This window comes from Scyliorhinus canicula, chromosome 1 (assembly GCF_902713615.1).
Source record: "Scyliorhinus canicula chromosome 1, sScyCan1.1, whole genome shotgun sequence".
NCBI classification, from domain to species: domain Eukaryota; kingdom Metazoa; phylum Chordata; class Chondrichthyes; order Carcharhiniformes; family Scyliorhinidae; genus Scyliorhinus; species Scyliorhinus canicula.
Genome location: NC_052146.1, coordinates 68841479 through 68864724, shown reverse-complemented (window position 1 = coordinate 68864724; position 23246 = coordinate 68841479). Strand labels below are relative to the sequence as shown.

Here is a 23246-nt window from a genome sequence, read left to right as displayed (position 1 = left end):
ATACTTGACATATTTTGGGGAGATAATCTGGCTTCCGTTTGGTCCTACATCTCAAAAGGCAACGCTGATGTACAACCATACAGGAGAACTATAACTGTAGATTAAACATCACTATTGCAATGAGCAGAATGTGGAATTTTATCCCAAATTTACAGCTATCTTTTGTTCAATTAGTTGCTCCTTTACAAATACAACCCCTTCATTATGCGGTCAGTCCTTCAGTTTCATTGCTCTGCACAGGGCACACTGGCATATAGCCCAGATTATTCATTGTGCTACACAGAAAACATCACCACAATTACATGCAACTGGATTACAGCGTACTTTATAGTGTTAGGAATACTACAGAAGAGAGCCTTTTTGAGGCACAAGAAACAGAATAATGCAACATTGATGATATGTGCAAGTTACATTACATATTAATCTTAACAATTTAATTACAGTCACACATTTTATACCATATATAACAAATATAAAAATGAATTTTGATCACTGTATTTAATAGGCTTTGCGATACATTTCCCTCAGTCTCAACACCCTACCCTAAAACCGGTTATCAGTTTTGCTACAATTAATCTAAGTGTTTGGAGGACACAAGGTCATGATCACCTTCTCAGTGACATGGTTATTTGTGATCATGTAGGATTGCAGTCACGGACTTTCAATTGTTCAGAGTCTGACTTGAACTACATAATGTAATTGTAAATCTGACTTAATAGCAACATGACGACAATAATAAGCAATACGCAATACTTCTGGTTACTTTTCCCCAGGGTGACAGTTAAGGTTGTTTGAAAACTGCTATTGTGAATTTTAGTTATCTTCAGAAACAAGCTGGGCGGCATGGTGGCACAGTGATTAGCCCTGCTGCCTACAGCGCTGAGGACCCAAGTTCGATCCCGGCTCTGGGTTAATATCCGGAGTTTGCACATTCTCCCTGTGTCTGCGTGGGTTTTTTTCACCCCCACGACCCAAAAATGTGCAGAGTAGGTGGATTGGCCATGCTCAATTGCCCCTTAATTGGAAAAAAATAATTGGGTACTCTAAATTTTAAAAAAAACTTCAGACACAAGCAAAAAAACACACCATGTGGTGCACAGCTTAATAAACATGTGAACTGTGTAACACATTCAACATCTGCCACTAACTGTTTGCTCTGCTTGTGCAAGTGTTTGTTTGCTTTTTTTTTTAAATTAAGGATCACTTGACAGAACTTGTGTTTCAGTTATAATGAAGGGGCAAATAAAGAAATCTCCTCCTCTAACTTTTAGCATTTTCAACAATTTTCCTGATCAGAACCAAGATGCAACACAACACAGCAACAATGGAATAAAAGCCAAGCAAAAGATTCAACACATTTGCTGCCAGGAGAGGGGGTGGAAACAACATATTAGCCCGCATTAACGTTCTTTACTTTCAGATCTTTCCATATGTGAGTTCCACTGAAATTGTGGGATTTATTTTATCAGAACACCAGTTGTCACCTTACATATGTGGTACGAACAGGTCTTTACACAATTCCTGTCAACATTATTACAACAGTCATGGTAATCAATGTCATGGCTCATTTGATTTCTGTAAAATTGAGATGCCTGGTCAGAGCAAAGTGGCATCCTTGTGACGTCAGATCCCATTCAGCAAAACCACTTGTATTCATTTACAAACAGTGTTACTCAACTAATACTTAACAAAGAGGCCATTGGCTAACATCAGTTGAAAGGGCTCCAGTTACAATCGTGGAATCTCTGGGCACTCTCAGAGAATTAAACAAAATTAAGCAGTCAACTAGAGAGACTCAAAACTACCAGACAATTAAGCAAGTGAGACTGATACTCACCGTTGTCATCTCATGCACCTTGGAGTGCCAGCTGTATTCATTCCAGTTATAATTTTAGAAGTCCAAAAAGAGAACACATGACCAAATGAAATATGCTTGTTCTTTTTAAATTTAATGGCTAAATTATGCAAATCCTCTTATGAATGAAGGATGATAATTTGCCATGTCATTTGTCTTTAAAAAGTAAAGTTACTTGTACCATTGTTATGTTTGAACCAGCAAACAAAAAGTGGGACATTAATACTTTATCTTTCCAGACACTATCTTTAACCAAGGGCCCAACTTAAACACAGATTCCAAAATAGCTTGAACCTTATATTCTAACTGTCCTACTTAAAAATAATTTTATTTAAATATATGCAATAAATACTACAAATTTGAATCGCAAGAGAGCAAAGTGTCTAAAACAATTTGAAATCCACATTTAAAATTAATTGTCACATATCTGAGCCCAGATCTGCACACTGTTTGTCTGAAATATGATTTGCTAATGACTCGATGATGTCTAGAAGCAGCGCTTGACTTAGGGATCGTAGGTTGGGCAACTTGGAGACCTTAAGGGAAGAAATAAATGGATTTAAGAAATTAGGAAACAAGAGGGTTATACAGTAAGAATTAAACTGAAGTACAATTTTTAGTATGACCTAGAAATACTCACTCTTGAATTACTGTTACAAGAGATACAGATGGGACTATGAGGTACAACAGATAATATCTCACATCTGCATCAGTGTGATACATCAAGCGCCAAAGTAACAGAAATAAACAATTATCCAAAGTCAAAGTAGTCCAGTACTTCTCATGAGCCTTGCACCCCACAACCCCCATACAAATTCTGGTCTGGGGGAAAAAGCAGGTCAATATATTTGAAAGTGGATGGAAGGGTTGGGTGGGAAAGCAGTAAAATACAAATTCCCAATACTCCAAGGCCCCGAACGTAGAACTGTTGGCGGAGAGGAAAAAGCTGCAAATGGACTTTAACCTGCTATCCACTAGGAATGCAGTGTACCACTGGTACACTTGTAGAACAGCATAAATCCATTTCAACTAACACACCATCAGTGAAGAAAGCTATCTTTTGTCTTATTCACTCTGGAAGTATAGTAATATCTATGGTATTTTCCCAAAAGTATACAAATAGGGACCGAAACAAAGACATTGAGAGTAATGTCATGAGATAATGTACAAACTGTAATATTTGTAGACTGTGATCACATTACTACATCCAGCTGCTTTGCAGCGACTGCTTGAGCAATACAATTAAGCTAGCCTTGCTTTGCCTGCATATTTTGCTGCACAATTACCTTTCTCTTTCCACTAGTATACATTTCACTAATCATTTTGCTGATCATTATTTTGAAGTACGTTTACTCAAGTGCTCATTGGAACTTCTTGCTTCTGCCTGACAGTACATGATGCTATGATCACATGTCTTTGAGGCTGATGTTCTGCACTTTCCATGGAACCTTTATTAGAAAATTACATGGCGCAAAGTCAAAGGTGATCAGCTGGCATCAGTTACAATAGAAACAGGAAATCCTTCCTGCCAATTAAACGCAGATTTGTTTTCCCACCTTCCTTTACACTCACCAATACGTGTAGAAAGCAGGATCTACTCAAATAAGGAAACTAAGGAAATATGCTACATGGCTATTCTACAATTATATTATTCAATTTAAGGAGTATAGAGAACTGTGGAATAAAATGTTAATGAGAACCCAATAGCCCGTGACTCAATACAATATATTAAGAATAAGACAATGGTTGGTTATTTCATTTGGCGTCATTTTCATTTCAAATTTATTTTGCAGAATTTGTTAAACAAGGCATAATGCTTATTCACAACATAAAAGCGAATGACCGAACATAATCAGAAATCAGTGGCAGCAAGTTCGGGTGAACTATTGTTTCTGACAATAACTTGAATTTAATGTAGCAAACATCCCAAACTGCTTCACAGGAGTGTTAGCAAACAGAATTTGATACTGAACCACATAAAGAGATATTAGCACGGATAACTAAGTTTGTTCAAAGGGGTAGGTTTTAAAAAGCATTGTAAATGAGAAAAGAGGTAAAGAGACAGGGAGGGAATTCCAGAGCTTAGTAGCTGAAGATATGGTGGGATCATTAAAATAGGGAATGCGCAAGAGGCCAGAATTGGAAGAGTGCAGAGTTCCCAGAGCGTTGTAGAGCCAGAGGAAGTTACAGAGATAAGTAGGGACGAGGCCATGGAAGGCTTTAAAAACTGATGAGAATTTTTTAATTCAGGTGTTAGGACAGCAGAGTTTTGGATTAGCTCAAGTTTATGGAGGGTGGAAGATGGGAAGCTGGCTAGGAGTGGTGTGCTCCAGTGGCGCAATTGGTTAGCATGCGGGAGTGGCCTGGAGGCCTAGCTCAGGGGCAGAGTGCTTGACTGCAGATCAAGAGGTCCCTGGTTCAAATCCTTTTAGGGCGGCACAGTGGTTAGCACTGCAGCCTTCCTCTAGGTGCTCCGGTTTCCTCCCACCGTCCAAAGATGTGCAGATTAGGTAGATTGTCCATGCCAAATTGTCCTTTAGTGCCCAAAGATATGCAAATTAGGTGGGGGGACATGGGTTTACAGGGATAGGGTAGGGAGTGTGCCTAGGTATGGTGCTCTTTCGGAGGGTAGGTGCAGACCTGATGGGTGAATTGTCTTCTTCTGCACTGTAGGGTTCTATGACAAAAGATGTAACTTTTGACTTTGATTTGGGCCATTTTCAAAGCTGTGGCAGGAGTGAAAACCTGACTGAAGAAAGTTATGCATGGGGAGGATTTTGTGGGCTCCACCAGGGTGCCAAGGCTCCAGGTAGGCTTACAGGCCGTTCCTGCCTGGGTAGGGATGCAGCCAAATCCCACCTTTGTAGTGGGGACCTCCCCTGCCACCCACACACAAACAATCCACAGTCTTTTAGTATTTTGTTCTGAAAGTTTTAAAGAAATGGTTAAGAGGGCATCGTATTGTTGAGGTGCCCTCCCAATTACTGGCTTCATTTGCAGCCCAACCAATGCTCCTCTGAACAAGTTAGTGTGTCTGATTGGCCGTATAGCTTCGAGATTGCACCCATCAGCCTTAATTGGACAAGGAAACCATCTCCATGGCAATTAAGGGGATGTTAAATTTGTCGGGTTGAGTGCACAGAAACTGTTTCGCCCCTCAGCAAAATAAGCCTTTGGTGTTCAGGAAAGATGGCCACATATTTAGAACAGATTTAGGACAGTGGAGAGGAAAGCGAGGCTGGTGATGGACTGCAGTTTGCAAAGATAAATGGATCCAGTGTGAGGTTTAAGATGAGCAATAGCATGGGTAATGAATATTCAACATGACACATAGACATCATCCTTCTATCTGCCGAGTACGGTGGCACAGTGATTAGCACTGCTGTCTCACAACTCCAGGGACCCGGGTTCAATCCTAACCTTGGGTGGCTGTAAGTGTGGAGTTAGTACGTTCTTACAGTGTCTGTATGAGTTTCCATCTGCTGCCCCATTTTCCTCTCAGTCCAAAGATATGCAGGTTAGGTGGATTAGCCATGCTAAATTGCCCCTTAGTGCCCAAAGGTTAGGTGGTGTTAAGGGGATAGGGTGGGGGAGAGGGCCTAGGTAGGATGCTCTTTCGGAGAGTCGATGCAGACTCAATGCTCCAAATGGCCTCCTTCTGCATTACAGGGATTCCATGATTCTATTGCGGCAGCACAATGGTACATGGGTTAGCACTGTTACCTCACAGCGCTTGGGACCAGAGTTTGATTCTGACCGTGGATGCTGTCTGTTTGGAATTTGCACTTTCTCCTCGTGTCTGCATGGGTTTCCTCTGGACACTCCAGTTTCCTCCCACAGTCCAATGATGTGCCGGTTCAGTGGCTTGGCCATGCTAAATTGCCCTTTGGTGTCCAGACATGTGCAGGTTAGGTAGTATTATAGGGTTACATGTATAGGGCAGGGAGTGGGTCGAGGAAGGTGCAGTTTCAGAGGGTCGGTGCAGACTCAATGGGCCAAATGTCCTCCTTCTGCACTGTAGGAATTCAATGGTTCCATGGAGTAACACAGAACAGTTTTAGAACGGGATTCTCTCTGCCCAGCCAGTTAATCATGAATCTTCCCAATGTATTCAACATTCTGTCTGGCTTCTGGAGTACTCTTCTTGGTCTTATTACCAACTTTCAAGATCTCAGCAGAAGCATTCAAGAGCAAGGACACCAATTTGCCTCAGAATTAAAGAGCAAAAACAAGACTAATTTAAAGATACTGCCCCTTTGCCTCTTGCAACACATTTCATTCATGGGCAGCGCGGCAGTACTGTGGTTAGCACAGTTGTTTCACAGCGCCAGGGTCCCAGGTTCAATTCCCAGCTTGGGTCACTGTCTGTGTGGAGTCTGCGCGTTCTCCCTGTATCTGCGTGGGTTTCTTCCGGGTGCTCCGGCTTCCTCCCCCAAGTCCCCAAAGACGGGCAGTTAGGTAATTTGGACATTTTGAATTCTCCCTCCATGTACCCGAACATGTGCCGGAATGTGGCGACTAGGGCCTTTTCACAGTGACTTAATTGCAGTGTTAATGTAAGCCTACTTGTGACAATAAAGATTATTATTTTACGAAAACCAATTGTGCAGACACAAGGCGCTGAATGGCCTCTTTCTGTGCCGTAATTTTTCTATGGTTCCATTTTGGTGGAGTTGTCTGCTAACCTGACAACCAAGTTCTGTACACCTTGCAGCTGAAATACTTCTGCTGGAACATCGCACAGCGTTTTCAGTTAACAGAAAAACAAACCAACAGACAATACATAGAAAACGATGCTTCACTTTGAAACAGGATGTAACAACTGAAGCAATATTAGATTACACATGCATGCTACATTCAGCAGTTTCTGCAGGAGGAACGGAGAGAGGGCAATGAGGTCAGAGGTATATTTTCTCGCCGTGCCAAGATACAGTGTTGTAAAATGAAATGCGTCGGCTTAAACCTTCAAAGGTATACATCACACATAAACACTCTGGGAGAAGATATAGTACTTTATACAAAAAATAGAATATATATTTTAGCTTTCAAAGTTCAAGATAGTACAGTTATGAGCAAACATTTGCTTGAGTTGCTGAAGTGTTTGGTTTATATAATTTATGTTTCATTTCACATCAAAGTGCAAATGTCACAATATCATGTGATACTGACTGGCAGAGTAATTTATAATAAATTTTCATTGCACAAATCCACTGAGCTCCTCTGATCAGATGCAAGGACAAAAAGAATACTAGTAAAATTCCAGTATTTGTAAAACTCTGGTGTTTAATACAGTTCGATATTTGCACAAAGTATGTTCATCATATTCTCAAACATATTGTTTCATTAACTTCAAAATATAAAAAAGTGTAAATATCCCAGTTAACGCCAAATGATAACATTTTAATTTCAAAACGTTGCAGTATTTCATAACAGTGGAAGAACACCTTGACTAACCCTATTATTTGACATGTCATTATCAGTTGTTCTGTGGCATCTTTATTGCTGAATGGAATACAAATCTAAATTCTAGGGTCCACTTTGTCTTGGGCACAGATTCCAATTGTCAGGACATTAAACCCAAAGAATATTATGGCTTTACTAGATGAAATGGACAGCAGTGTGCCACTCTTTCATTATTTGAAACATAACCATTAATAAAGCCATTGACCTAAAAATTTTCAATGCTGAAAATTTTGAGTTGTATACCGTGGTATAATTGGTCACTTGATTGCTCTGCTATTGTGGCAGCAGAAAATGTATTTGACAGTTTATGTGCCGTCCGTCGCGCGCATGTGTGGACCTACGCTGGCCGTGTAGGGCCGGCTTTCGGCGCCGTAGCAGCGCACAGCACTCGGCGCCGTTCTTACCCTCTGAAATCTGGAGAATAACTGGGCCAGGAGGCCCACTGTGCGTACACCACTCTGGTGTTTACACTGGCATCAACTCTTCGCCGGGATTTCAGAGAATCCCGGCCCATCTCTGGTAGATCTGAACTGGGTACCAAACATTGCAGACTTTTCCATAGGAAGAAAAACGTGGGGGAAAACTGGTTGTTTGCTGCTGCATTTGGAACTGATCTAGGGGAGAAATGTTTCAAAAAATAGGGAACTCTGTATGAATTGTTCTGTTGCACAGCCATTAGAGGATATCAAAAGATAATTAATTATGGCAATCCCAGATGAAGTCTTTGGCTGACATTGAACAAAGCTGCCAAGAAAATCATCAACTGATTCCAAACCCCAAATAATGTCAAATTAATACAGCCAAACATCTTTTCTACTTTACTCAGAGTGATTAACAGAGATGTTTGTGGTCCAGCACACAATTATATTTGCTTAAATTAAATGCCTTCACTTTATCCTTCTGAGCCACACTTGAACAGCACACAAAAGCAAGGAGGCAACTCGCCTCTGCCCAGTATTTTTAAGAAGCAGCTGCTTGTAGTTATGTTTGATCAGCCCAAGTACAATTCTCGCCCAGGTTATTCTTCCCCACACAAAGGCAGCGGAGTTAGGAGAGATTTGAAACCAAGAATCTCGAAGTTGAATCAATTGGGGCACTGAAGTCAGTGAGGATGACAGGTGTACTTTTATTTTAATAAATTTCGAGTACCCAATTAATTATTTCCAATTAAGGGGCATCTTTATCGAGACCAATCCACCTAACCTGCACATCTTTGGGTTGTGGGGGCGAAACCCATGCAAACACGGGGAGAATGTGCAAACTCCACATGGACAGTGACCCAGAGCCGGGATCAAACCTGGGATCTCGGCGCCATGAGGCAGCAATGCTAACCACTGCACCACCATGCTGCCCGAGCATTACAGATAGAACATAGAACATAGAATGATACAGCGCAGTACAGGCCATTCGGCCCTCGATGTTGCACCGACATGGAAAAAATCTAAAGGCCATCTAACCTACACTATGCCCTTATCATCCATATGCTTATCCAATAAATTTTTAAATGCCCTCAATGTTGGCGTGTTCACTACTGTTGCAGGTAGGGCATTCCATGGCCTCACCACTCTTTGCGTAAAAAACCCACCTCTGACCTCTGTCCTATATCTATTACCCCTCAATTTAAGGCTATGTCCCCTCGTGCTAGCCACCTCCATCCGCGGGAGAAGGCTCTCGCTGTCCACCCTATCTAACCCTCTGATCATTTTGTATGCCTCTATTAAGTCACCTCTTAACCTTCTTCTCTCTAACGAAAACAACCTCAAGTCCATCAGCCTTTCCTCATAAGATTTTCCCTCCATACCAGGCAACATCCTGGTAAATCTCCTCTGCATCCGTTCCAAAGCTTCCACGTCCTTCCTATAATGAGGCGACCAGAACTGTACGCAATACTCCAAATGCGGCCGTACTAGAGTTTTGTACAACTGCAACATGACCTCATGGCTCCGGAACTCAATCCCTCTACCAATAAAGGCCAACACACCATAGGCCTTCTTCACAACCCTATCAACCTGGGTGGCAACTTTCAGGGATCTATGTACATGGACACCGAGATCCCTCTGCTCATCCACACTACCAAGAATTTTACCATTAGCCAAATATTCCGCATGTATGAGAAAGATCTCGGGACACAGGCTCTGGGTTAGCTGCGGTTAGTAAAGTGCAGACACAAAGAGAGAGGTGAAAACTACACGGGAGAAATCATTCCTTGCGCTGGTGAACGTGTGGATTTTACAGTGCGATGGGAAAAGTGCGGAAAAGGGAGGGGCAAGACGTTCAGGCCACATCGGGAGCTTGAAGGAGCTAGTGTTGGCGGATTAGGAGCATGGAGTAAAATGCTCAGTGTCAAAGAGAACATTGAGATTGTGCACAATTGGGCTCAAATCAAACAGCTATGGATATTTAGGCAAGTGACTGCCAGAAGCACACTGGGACTGGTGAAAGCTAAAGGAAAAGGGTTCAGTTTTGCCAAAGTTGAGCTGTCGGAAGTTTCAATAATAGATGCTGGGCAGGCAGTCAGACAAGCACAGCAGGAAGAAAGAAAACAATCTCAAAATCATATTGCAAATACAAGATAAAGTATGCAAAAACTATAACTGTGAGACAACTTCCGTCAGGTTTTTTAGAACTGATTGCAACATTTCTATTCAAGATTTGTCCAAGAAAGCATATCTCAATCTAAACACAAATAAAAGGATAGGATCTTAACTGCTATAACCAAGACGGTATAAAAGGACAACAGACTCTCACAGAGCCAAAGAGGATCCTTCCTACCTTGGTAAAATGATGTACAATAATGTGGAGACAATGTTTCTTCATATCTAAAGCTTGAGTCTTATCAGCTGCTTCCAGAATCTGAGGAGACAGGTAAACAGTTTAAATTATTTAGGCCCATTGTTTGTTATTTTGTTGACTGAACCTCATTTTTATAAAGTGCTTTAATATAAGAAAACATCAATAGCACTTCACAGCATAATTAAAAATGGACATGGTCAAAGAAGAAGGATCAAAGGGTTACTTGAAGAGGATTATAAGGAATTTTTAAAAGGAGATGGGGAGATGGATAAGTACAGAGATGAAAGTCCACAGCAGCGGACCTGAGTAGCTGAAGGACATCATCATTGTGGCATAAAGGCAGAGGGTGAACTGAATTTTACAGAGGATGGGAGGCTAAAATTTAAACATTGGAGCAGCTGTCGAGATGACAAAGGCATTGCATGGGTGATGTGGAAGCAGGCAGCCTTTGTGACAAAGGACATGGAGTTGGAAGTGGACCTTGGTGGTTGAAGAGGATGCCAAGGTTATAGTCTAGTCCAGCCAGAGACTACAGTCAGTCCGTGGGTGGGGGGAGGGGGTTGGGGGGAGAAGAGAGAGAGAGAGAGAGATAATGGCTCAGATCTGCCCACAGATCTCTCTTCTGTGAGAGATAGGATGATAAGTTATTGCTCTGGCTACAATTGGCCAAAATGAGAGCAATTGAATCAAGTGAGAGCGCTAACACAGTGTTAGGCAATGAAGTGCTATTGATGTTTAAATGGGATGGTGTGGTTTCCCATGTCAAAGACCACAGAGAAGAAAGTAAAACGTAGTATAGTTATAGTCATATAAAATATTATTTATGACCTTGGTAAGGACCGTTTTGGCACTGTGGTAAATGTGGAAGCCCAATTGGAGAGATTAAAAAGGTAGTTGCAGGAGGAATGGGCAGAGATTTAAGTGGTAACAAGGTCCAGGATTTCTGAGGAAAGGGAGGTTGGAGAATGGACAGAGGACTGGAGGGTGAATATTTTGAGGACAGGAATGATGATATCTGTTTCGAAAGTGATGGAGACAAGAGCTCAGGAGAGAGAACCATTTCTAACACCTTAGGCAGCTTAGGTGTCAGGAAGGGAAACTGAAATAGTCAGCAGTTCAATGATAGAGGAAACACAAAATCAGGAGTTTTATAGACATGATGATTTTGAGAATGACAGGATAGATGGGAGGAATGTTAGTCAGAGACAAAGATGGCCATTTTTTTCTCAAATAAAGGCACATGCATGTTCCATATTGAATATAGGTACTATATCAGCTGGGTTACAACAGTGGCTAAGTGTACTGTTAATTTTCACTATTCTCAACAGGAATATTCAGTGAAAATATCATGTGAAATACTTTCAATAGTCTGATCAAGATGTGATGGAATATTTACAGAAAAAGCAGAAAAGACAAGTCACCTGAAGAACATTCTCTACCGTCACATTCATCTCCAGGTTCTGCTTACAATATGCTTGCAGTCTGTTGTTTGTGAAGCCATAATAATAAGGTGCTGAAAACAAATATCTGTCAGCGGGAAGTTAAGGAAACCTGTCTCACCGTGAAAAAAGGATTCATGGCTATATAGATCTTATCAAAGTTGCACACAAAATGAAAACAGCCATTCCGGTTACTTCATTTGCACAGCTAGTAAGATAGCTGGAAGGTTAAAGGGTACCTAGCAGCATTCATCACTATTCAGGTGAAAGGGCATCTGGCAGCACCCATGACTGTTCTTTCCCTCACACCCTGCAGTACATACTGAAAACAATTATCCAAGTAGTTTTCAACTTGTATCTATTTTCCCTTCTTCCCTCGGAGGCTTCGGCGAGTAGCTATCTGCAATCAGGAGATTGCATTAGGAAAGATAATGGAATGGTCTGGATAATTCACATTTTCACGTCAGCTCTTCTGTGCAAGATATCTGTTCACCTCTCCTCCCTCAGATACAGCAGTTCAAATTGAGATTTCATTGTACAGGGAATTCAAAGTATTCTTTCCCTTTCAGCACCTATCCTAGAATCACCTGAGAGAATCTGCAGTTACTCCAGAAGAAGTGTGCCAAATAACATTTCAGCATGCAGACATCCTGCCCGTCTCTGCCTGGCCACGTCAGTTGAATAGATGCCAATGCATAGAATGGGGGGTGCATTCAAGAGGCCTTGTTGTGATCAGGGACTCGGAGAACCGTGTTGATGATTAAGACCATATGCTCAACCCACATCTTCAGCACGAGAAGACTACTGCTGTTACAACTGCCAATCCCATTTTTTCCGATTACCCCTTTTTGACACCAAGAATTAGCTTGTCTGACATTGACACAGTAGCAATCAAGGAATGGAGATCATCATGGAATTTCTCTTTGGGTTCATCAGGCTTGGTCATGGTAGGGACATACATATCAATGAGAGTTGCTTGTGTGTTGTCATATTGGGGGGACGGGAAGTTTAACAACCACCATATGACCAACATCATTGCGAAGGCAAGTCAATGCACTGACAAGATAGTTTATGACAGCAAGTCTCCTTGTCTACAGCCACTCCAAAAAGAATGTGCAACCTGCACCAATTTCCTTAAATTGACTCTCCTCAGGTAGATGAGGGCAAAGATCCGGACTTTGTACCTAAAGTAGTTCTCTCAGGTCTGTCAGATGTGGCACTTTCTCAAGGATGAACTCGTTCCATACTCCATAGGTGACCAGTGTCACCACTTACAATCACCATGAAGAAAATTGAAACTGTGCCAGCCTAGTCCAGAAAAGCCCTATCTTGAGTGCAAGGTTTCAGACTGTCAACAGGGGGTAAGTTCACTTCTCTTAGCAGCACATTCTCTCAAGCTATCTATATTGGCGAGACACAAGCAAAAATTACTGAAGTAAGTGTAGCATTTGGCAGACTTCAAACATTAGTCTCAGAATGAAGAGGAGTATGTCTGCCCACTAAACTGAAAGTCGAGAGAGCAATAGTCCTGTTTTCACATGTGAGATTGGACTGTATCAGTGTCATGCCAAGAAGCTCAGCCACTTTCACTCGAGCTGCTTTCGTAAGCTTCTGAAGATCAGATGGCAGGACAAAATACCAGACACTGAGGTGCTCACTCGAGCTGGCATGTTGAGCATAATATTGAGACAGGGAAGGGCTGTAGATGTAATTTATATGGACTTTAGTGAGGCGTTTGACAAGGTCCTACATGGCAGACTGGTATAAAAACTAAAATCACATGGGATTCAGGATGGGCTGGCTAGATGGATACAGAACTGGCTTGGTTATAGAAGACAGAGAGTAATGGTGGAAGAGTGTTTTTCAGAACAGAGATCTGTAGCTAGTGGTGTTCTGCAGGGATCAGTACAGGGACCTCTGTTGTTTGCAGTGTATATAAATGATCTGGAGGAAAATATGGATGGTCTGATTAGTAAGTTTGCCGATTACATGAATATTGGCGGAGTTGCTGATAGTGCCGAGAACTGTCAGAGGATACAACAGGATATAGATAGATTGGAGATTTGGGCACAGATATCGTAAAGTAGAAAAGATGTTTGGCTGTATTAATTTGACATTATTTGGGGTCTGGAATCAGTTGATGATTTTCTTGGCAGCTTTGTTCAATGTCTTTGAAATCAGCCAAAGACTTCATCTGGGATTGCCATAATTAATCATCTTTTGATATCCTCTAATGGCTGTGCAACAGAACAACTCATAGAGTTCCCTATTTAAGGGGCAATTTAGCATGTCCAATCCACCTACCTTGCACATCATTGTGTTGTGGGGGCAAAATCCACGCAAACACGGAGAGAATGTGCAAACCCCACATGGACAGTTTCCCAGAGCCGGGATCGAACCTGGGACCTTGGCGCTGTAAGGCAGCAGTGCTAACCACTGTGTCACCATGCTGCCCCCTACAGTATAATTCGTACCTGGATTTGATCCTCCAAAATGCATCAGCTCACATTTCACTTGTTGAAAATTAATCTGCATGAGACAGTAGAGATCACACGTCTCTAACACATTTTCAAATCCTCCCCTTTTAATTCTTATTTTTCACATATTCTTATATCCCTGCAATCACTTCCCAGTCAAAGAGCAAGAACACTGCTCTCAAGACTAGGCCAAGGTGATTGACATTCCAGTTTTCATACCCCTTTTCCTTTGGTAAAAAAAACAATTTCCACTAGCTCTATTCACTGGGAATATGGCTCGAACTGTGAAATTGCTGTTCGATGAACCACAGGTATGAAACTGTGCTTGATTACTTGCTGTACAGCGTAATAGAGCATTTGTTTGCAATGCTACAATTTTGTTCAGTGCAAGCATAGTATGGAAAATATATATATTATTTTTTATTTAGTATACCCAATTTATTTTTTCCAATTAAGGGGCTATTTAGCATGGCCAATCCACCTACCCTGCACATCTTTGGGTTGTGGGGGCGAAACCCACGCAAACACGGGGAGAATGTGCAAACTCCACACGGACAGTGACCCAGAGCCGGGATCGAACCTGGGACCTCGGCGCCATGAATTGTATGGAAAAGATGGCAATACTGTTGTCTAAGTAAGCCATGTACTAAGGAAGGATACAGTGAATCCTCTGGAGGCATGTTGACTTCACCATAGTACACATAGCGAAGGAGTGACTCAAAAGCTTGTCGACTGGGCACCATTTCACCAATGGAGATATTTACCTGCCCATCTTCAGGCATGAAAGATCGGAACATAGCTTCAAAATAACTATGAAACATCACAGACAGAAATCAATAATCAAAACAAGATCACATATCTGTACATTTACTGTCAGGTCAAAAGTTTCTAACATAATACAATTAATCAAAACCAATCTGCTAGAGTATTACGTTTTAACTTGCTACTGTCGACAAAATAAACCTAAATGTTGTAATTCTGTCATTGAATCTGCCGAATGGGAATTTAGAATTAAAATGGCCCTATTTTACAACTTTACTCATTCTGAACAGCTCTTGGTAGATGGTAGCTGCATTTCTTAATATCTGCAGTTCACCCGGCCCAGTTAACCTCAGGAGATACATGATAATCACATTATCATCTACCTCAAGAAATCACGGACAGATGGCAGTATCAGTTGTGCTCAAGGAAGCATTCCAAACATGTTTTCAAATTTAGTTAAGATAATCCAAACTGGTACTTTTCACATCCTTGATTTTAATCACTTCACAACTGGCAGCCACCTCATCATTTCCTTCCCTGATTTCAAAAGCCATGCAATTAAATACTCTCAACTCTAATAACAACCCACCACAGATTATTTCCTCTTGTGAATGTCCATCCTTTTTTCTCCACCTTGTAAAGCACATGCAGGTATTATATAAATGTAAACTGTTGTTTGAAACCTCACTGTAATACTAAGTGATTCGGAGTTCCACAATATGTGAGACTAAGATGTTATTAAAGCGATAGTTTTGCCAGAGGGGGATAACAGGGACGATGTCAGTGCTTAACAATGTCAGAGTTTACATTGTAGTAGACCATGTGCCTAATCGTATCTGTGTCAGACCTTTACAATAGATAGTAAGAGTACTGAAAATTTATGTTTTATGATTAAGTCTGTGCATAATATATTTCATGGGAACCAGTGCAATTAAATTATTAACTGGCTGAATTCTGTTTTCGCATTAGAAAGAGGGGCTCTCTAAGGCACTCAGTTTTTAAAAGTTAGGAATACTCCTTGGTAAGTAATATCAACACTTTTCTTCATAAGCATATACATTTCACCTTGAGCTAATATCTTATAAAAAATATATTATTCATGCTTTATTTGGTCTATTCATGCCACAATTATAAATCTTCCTTTAACCTGAACATACAAAATAAGGCCATAGAGTTGGATTTTTCACTTCACTTTCTGCAAAATACATTTTGAAAAATTGTGTTAAATAAAAATTATAGGAGTAACATTTACAGCTATACTGAATTTGGGGCTGTGCAGACACATGTTAACCAAGGTTGTTTTAAAAAAATGCCCAATGAAGCATGTGTAAATGAGATAGATCCCAAAAAAGGAATGAGTCCAAGTCGTGAAAATCTAGCTCCTCCATCCATTTTAAATTTTGCATTTCTGATGGAAATATATACTGGTTAAAACATTATGCTGCTCATGTCCAAAGATGTACAGGTTAAGTGGACTCGCCATGCTTAATTGCCCCTTAGTATCTAGGGATATGTAGGTTGGGCTACAGGATTATGGGAGAGAGAACTGTGGGAAAAATTATAACAATAATTTTCTTTATTGTCACAAGTAGATTTACATTAACACTGCAATGAAGTTACTGTGAAAAGCCCCTCGTCACCACATTCCAGCGCCTGTTCGGGTACACGGGGGGGAGAATTCAGAATGTGGGACTTGTGGGAGGAAACCGGAGCACCCGGAGGAAACCCTCGCAGACATGGGGAGAATGTGCAAACTCCGCAGACAGTGACCCAAGCTGGGGATTTAACCTGGGACTCTGGCGTTGTGAAGTATCAGTGCTAACCACTGTGCTACCGTGCCGCCCAAATTACAATGAAAAACTGCTGCATAGTGTAACAAGCAATTCTAAAAATAAAACAGGCTTCATCGGCACCTTTAATTAAGTGCTTCAACTTTTCCCCAGGCTCTACTTTCGTGGTAACTGCAAGGGTTGAGTATATTGAAAATATCCAAAAACAGTGGGGTGAATTCCCTGCCACCAGGATTCTCCGTTCCGCCGGCAGTACACTCCCGCCTGCGGGTTTCCCGGCAGTGTGAGGTGGCTACAATGGGAAATCCCATTGGGCAGCGGTGGAAACAGAGAATCCTGCTGCCAGCGATGGCATGCTGCTGAGAAACACATGGCTGGGAAGCTGGTGAATTCATCCCAGTGTCTGAAAAATCATGAGATATAGAATGACTGAGACCCAACCCCCTCAGCTCTGACCATCATTCAAGATGAAGTCCAGTGGTCATCTGCAAAGCAATAGGTGGAATATTTCATTTGTTACTGACCTGGAGCGGGCAGCTAGAATTGCTTTGTGGGCTGGCCTGGGATGACCATCCAACAGTAGAGTTATATCACAAAATTCCATGCCTGCTCCTTCCAGATAGCTCTTCATATCCTGGACCAGAGATGTGCCTGACAGTAAAATTAAAAGTAAATATCTATAGGTCAAATGTGCTGGTGAATTATAACACAAATAAAAGAATCCCTTCAACTGACATTGGATTTAATAAATCATAAGCAGTGAAGTTTATGACATACACTGGAGGATAATGAGACTCATATATAGGATAGATGGCTGTGCTGAAGTCAATCACTGAATCCTCAAAATATCCTTCAGAAAACAGGTTGATTTATATGCAGAGTATAAAATGTGCTGGTGTAGGTGGTCACCATTTTCAAAAGTGACAATGAGACATTACACCAGTAATTCAAATTAAATCAACGTGACACATTTTACTCAATTAAGTAATTCAACAAGGATACCTTTAACCATAATCAAAGTGTTTACAAGAATGTCAAATTCATTTCTTTCAGCACTAAATGCAAAGATTTCCATCAGCTTCATTGAGTCACTATGGCTATAGCATCATCGTAAGGACCCCACTTTGGATCAGACTTGACACTTTCATCTTTACACAACAAATAATTTTCTTCTCCATTCACTGAATTTGATCTTCCACATTTTTTGAACTAATTGATGACAGTTTGTGCATTAACATCTTTTCACAATTTGATGGTGAAACCACACAAAATATCAAGTGGGGCAGCAGCATATTTCATAGAATCCCTACAGTGCAGGAGGAGGCCATTTGGCCCATGGGTTCTGTACTGACCTAGGGTCCACTCACCTGCCCACCCAGCCCTCTCCCCCTAACCTAACCTGCACATCTTTGGACACTTATGGGGCAATTTATCATGGCCAATACATCTAACCTGCACATCTTTGGACTGTGGGAGGAAACCAGAGCACCCTGAAAAAATCCACTCAGAAATGGGGAGAACATGCAAACTGTACACAGAAAGGGCTGGAATCGAACCCAGGTCCCTGGTGTTGTGAGGTAGCAGTGCTAACCACTGTGCCATCATGCTGCCCATATTTTCACTCTTTGTGAAGATTTTTTTCTCATTCATCCACCTATTGCATTCAGCATGAACTTGATCCTTAAAAGGTTGAACTACAGACGTGAGAGCCTTGGTATAATTGCAATCTTGGTGTTATTTATTTGCTGGGGTTTCTTGATCTCATTGTTAATATGTAATCTGAATATATTCCACACTTTCTTTGCATTCGTTACCAGGATGTGCATCCCACACATTATCAATCCACAATTTCACTCCATCACATCCATCCACCTATAGTCACAGACACCTTCAAAAACTGCTGCAGGGAACTTGAGTTTGGCATGGTTCTACTTTTGAAAATAACCATAGGCCTTGATTACATTCCATCCACCATGCATGTTAGGACCACTGAGAATTGTGTTTTCTCACGTCCGATAGTTTTCACTAGAACTACCTTCGAACCTTCCCACTCACAGTTCGGTTGCTCGGCATATCAAAATCATGGGCATTACATCCATGTTGCTGATTTACCATACTGGACACTCATGTATTGCTGCTGTGTGAAGATAAACTGCTGGAAACTGGTAATTTTGGCATTGATATTTTTTGTGAATCTGAGCAATCTTGGTTTTCAGCTGGAACAGTAGGCATTTTCATGGCTACACAAAGTTGCTGTTTTTGCTGCACTCAGTGTTTGCTGGATTCAGTGTTTGATTTGGCCCACTTAAGTGCGTATATACACATTATATTTCTGGTGACGACGTAACCATGTTGATGATTTTCAAGGACACATACCAATACATGCTTCTCAAGATCAGGGCAGTCGGTTGTTCCTGTTCTCAAGTGAATTTGGTCTTGGGCATCTTCTTTAGGGCTGATCTCATCTTCTTCCATTCTCACACTAGTGATTCACGAACACCAAATTCACTTGTTGCAGCACAGTTATTTGATGAATCAGCAAAAGCTATGACGTTTAGCTTGGAATCAACATTGCACTTCATTTTTCTTTGCCAGAGGGCCCATTTCTATTCATCAGATGCCATGTGTGGTCTGTTCTGTGTAGGCGCGTCTTAAACTCTTGGCAACAGAGATTCTTTGTTAGCTTGCTCCCATAAACCACCACATAAGGCGAGTAAAACATGCATTTCTGAAGTGAAACACCGAGGCTAACTCCCATTGAGAATATAGCATTTCTTTGGAGAAAGGATGGGATATATGTAGAAAATAGCAGGAGTAGGCCATTTGGCCGTTCAAGTTTGCTCCACCATTCATTGTGATCATGGCTGATCATCAAATTCAATACCCTGATCCCACCTTCCCCTCGTATCCTTTGGCCCCTTTAGCCCCAAGAGCTATATCCAATTCCTTCTTGAATTCACACGTCGTTTTGACCTCAACTACTTTCTGTGGCGGTGAATTCCACAGATTCACCACTCTGTGGGTGAAGAAATTTCTCCGCATTTCAGCCATAAAAGGTTTATCCTTTATCCTCAAACAATGACCCCGAGTTCTGGACTCCTCCACCATCATAGAACATAACAGCGCAGTACAGGCCCTTCGGCCCTCGATGTTGCGCCAACCTGTGAAACCACTCTAAAGCCCATCTACACTATTCCCTTATCATCCATATGTTTATCCAATGACCATTTAAATACCCTTAATGTTGGCGAGTCCACTACTGTTGCAGGCAGGGCATTCCACACCCCTACTATCTGAGTAAAGAACCTACCTCTGACATCTGTCCTATATCTATCTCCCCTCAATTTAAAGCTATGTCCCCTCATGCTAGCCATCACCATCCGAGGAAAAAGGCTCTCACTGTCCACTATCTAATCCTCTGATCATCTTGCATGCCTCAATTAAGTTACCTTTTAGCCTTCTTTTCTAACGAAAAGAGCCTCAAGTCCCTCAGCCTTTCCTCATAAGATCTTCCCTCCATACCAGGCAACATCCTGGTAAATCTCCTCTGTACCCTTTCCAATGCCTCCACATCCTTCCTATAATGCGGCGACCAGAACTGCACGCAATACTCCAAATGCGGCCGCATCAGAGTTTTGTACAGCTGCAACATGACCTCATGGCTCTGAAACTCAATCCCTATAACCAATAAAAGCTAACACACCGTACGCCTTCTTAACAACCCTATCAACCCGGGTGGCAACTTTCAGGGATCTATGTACATGGACGCTGAGATCTCTCTGCTCATCCACACTACCAAGAATCTTACCATTAGCCCTGTACTCTGTATTCCTGTTACTCTTTCCAAAATGAATCACCTCACACTTTTCTGCATTAAACTCCATTTGCCACCTCTCAGCCCAGCTCTGCAGCTTATCTATGTCCCTCTGTAACCTGCAACATCCTTCCGCACTGTCCACAACTCCACCGACTTTAGTGTCATCTGCAAATTTACTCACCCATCCTTCTACACTCTCCAGGTCATTTATGAAAATGACAAACAGCAGTGGCCTCAAAACAGATCCTTGTGGTATACCACTAGTAACTGAACTCCAGGATGAACATTTCCCATCAACCACCACCCTCTGTCTTCTTACAGCTAGCCAATTTCTGATCCAAACTGCTAAATCGCCCAGAATCCCATGCCTCCGTATTTTCTGCAATAGCCTAAATGTGGGAAACCTTATCAAACGCTTTACTGAAATCCATATACACATCAACTGCTTTACCCTTGTCCACCTGTTTGGTCACCTTCTCAAAGAACTCAATAAGGTTTGTGAGGCACGACCTACCCTTCACAAAACTGTGTTGACTATCCCTAATCAAATTATTCCTTTCTAGATTATTATAAATCCTATCTCTCATAAACCTTTCCAAGACTTTGCCCACAACAGAAGTACGGCTCACTGGTCTATAGTTACCGGGGTTGTCTCTACTCCCCTTCTTGAACAAGGGGACAACATTTGCTATCCTCCAGTCTTCTGGCACTATTCCTGTAGACAATGATGACATAAAGATCAAAGCCAAAGGCTCAGCAATCTCCTCCCTAGCTTCCCAGAGAATCCTAGGATAAATCCCATCCGGCCCAGGGGACTTATCTATTTTCACACTTTCCAGAATTGCTAACACCTCCTCCTTATGAACCTCAAGCCCTTCCAGTCTAGTAGCCTGTATCTCAGTATTCCCCTCGACAACATTGTCTTTTTCCTGTGTGAATACTGACAAAAAATATTCATTTAGCACCTCTCCTATCTCCTCGGACTCCACGCACAACTTCCCACTACTGTCCTTGACTGGCCCTACTCTTATCCTAGTCATTCTTTTATTCCTGACATACCTATAGAAAGCTTTCGGGTTATCCTTGATCTTACCTGCCAAAGACTTCTCATGTCCCCTCCTGGCTCTTCTTAACTCTCTCTTTAGGTCCTTCCTCGCTAACCTGTAACTCATGAGCGCCCTAATTGAACCTTCACGTCTCATCTTTACATAAGCCTCCTTCTTCCTCTTGACAAGTGATTCAACTACTTTAGTAAATCACGGTTCCCTCGCTCGACCACTTCCTCCCTGCCTGACAGGTACATACTTATGGGGCTGGTTTAGCTCACTAGGCTAAATCGCTGGCTTACCAAGCAGGCCAGCAGCACGGTTCGATTCCCGTACCAGCCTCCCCAGACAGGCGCCGGAATGTGGCGACTAGGGGCTTTTCACAGTAACTTCATTGAAGCCTACTCGTGACAATAGCGATTTTTATTTCATTTCATTTCATTTATCAAGGACACGCAGTAGCTGTTCCTTGAACAAGCGCCACATTTCAATTGTTCCAATCCCCTGCAATTTCCTTCCCCATCCTATGCATCCTAAGTCTTGCCTCATCGCATCATAATTGCCTTTCCCCCAGCTATAACTCTTGCCCTGCGGTATATACCTATCCCTTTCCATCGCTAAAGTAAACGTAACCGAATTGTGGTCACTATCACCAAAATGCTCACCTACCTCCAAATCTAACACCTGTCCTGGTTCATTACCCAGTACCAAATCCAATTTGGCCTTGCCTCTTGTTGGCCTATCTATATACTGTGTCAGGAAACCCTCCGGCACACATTGGACAAAAACAGGCCCATTCTTTCTGAATCTACCCTTTCTAATCCTGTCAGAATTTTTTTTTAATGTTTTTATTCTCCATTTTCACATTTTCCTTCAAGATTTACACCCCACCAACAGACAGTAAACGGTAACGAATACAAAATCAATCCCCTTAACAATAACGACGATCCCATCCTCCCACAACCCCAAACAACGGCCCACCTGTCAATATATGCATCCAATAAAGCAAACCCTCCCACGGTGGAAACAAAAAACAAAGGAGAAAAGGAAAAAGGAGTTCGGGATCACCCATGGTCACCATTAACCTATAGAGTCCACTCCCCCCCCCCCCCCCCCCCCACTCAATGCCCTCCAACTTCCGAAAGAGTACCGTGCATGATACCCAAGAGTTGTAAACCAGCCCCCCCCCTACCCCCCCACGCCCCCCCTCTTCAACTCCTCCCCTCCACTGCCTCTTGTAAAACTCCTCCCCCCAACCTCGGTTCCTTCCCCCCAACTTTCCACCCCGGTTGGACCCCTCGGACCTTGTTCTGCCAAGCTCCGATGGCCGCAGCCCCTCCCCCCACCTCACTCCCGTTCACTGACCGGTTTAAACCGGTCAGCACAGAGGCCCCCGCCCGGGTCCCTTTCCCCCTCGCCCGGCCCTAGGAAAGCCCAGAAATCCCCTTTTAGCACACAAACCCTGCATGTCCACCTACACCCCAAAGAGCCCTCATTTCAAGTGAAAGTCCCATCACTTCCCGTGTCCAAATATATACAACATTGGCTCCTTTAGCCCATACACCCGCAAGCAATGAAACAAAAAAAAGAAGAAAATACAGTCATGAGGTTACATCGGCACATGGCCATTTCCCAATTTCTCAGTTCTGCCACAGTCCTTCTGCCTTTGAAAACTCCTCCGCTGCTTCCGCCGTTCCAAAATAAAAGTCCTTGAGCTTGTAAATTACCCTCAGCTTCGCTGGATATACAATGCCACACAGCACCTTGCTAATGTACAGTGCCCTCTTCACCCTGTTGAAGGCAG

At 42.2% G+C, this 23246-nt stretch overlaps 1 protein-coding gene across 4 annotated transcripts in view; it reads right to left on the bottom strand.

Annotated features, from left to right (window-relative positions):
- Nucleotides 1-309: 309 nt before the first annotated feature.
- Nucleotides 310-23246, bottom strand: part of lztr1 (leucine-zipper-like transcription regulator 1) — a 104707-nt gene continuing 81770 nt past the window's right edge. For 2 of the 4 annotated variants that reach the window (XR_005460107.1, XR_005460108.1), the window contains 6 exons: nt 17104-17230; nt 14688-14837; nt 11533-11638; nt 10091-10171; nt 7723-7932; nt 310-2391 (listed from right to left, as the gene is read on the bottom strand). Coding sequence is in view for 2 of the 4 variants with exons in the window: in XM_038792579.1 (XP_038648507.1) it covers nt 2275-2391; nt 10091-10171; nt 11533-11638; nt 14688-14837; nt 17104-17230 (581 nt within the window). In the remaining 2 variants the exon portion in view is untranslated. The remainder of the gene's footprint in view (nt 2392-7722; nt 7933-10090; nt 10172-11532; nt 11639-14687; nt 14838-17103; nt 17231-23246) is intronic. The other 2 variants (XM_038792579.1, XM_038792590.1) reach the window with 1 other exon arrangement.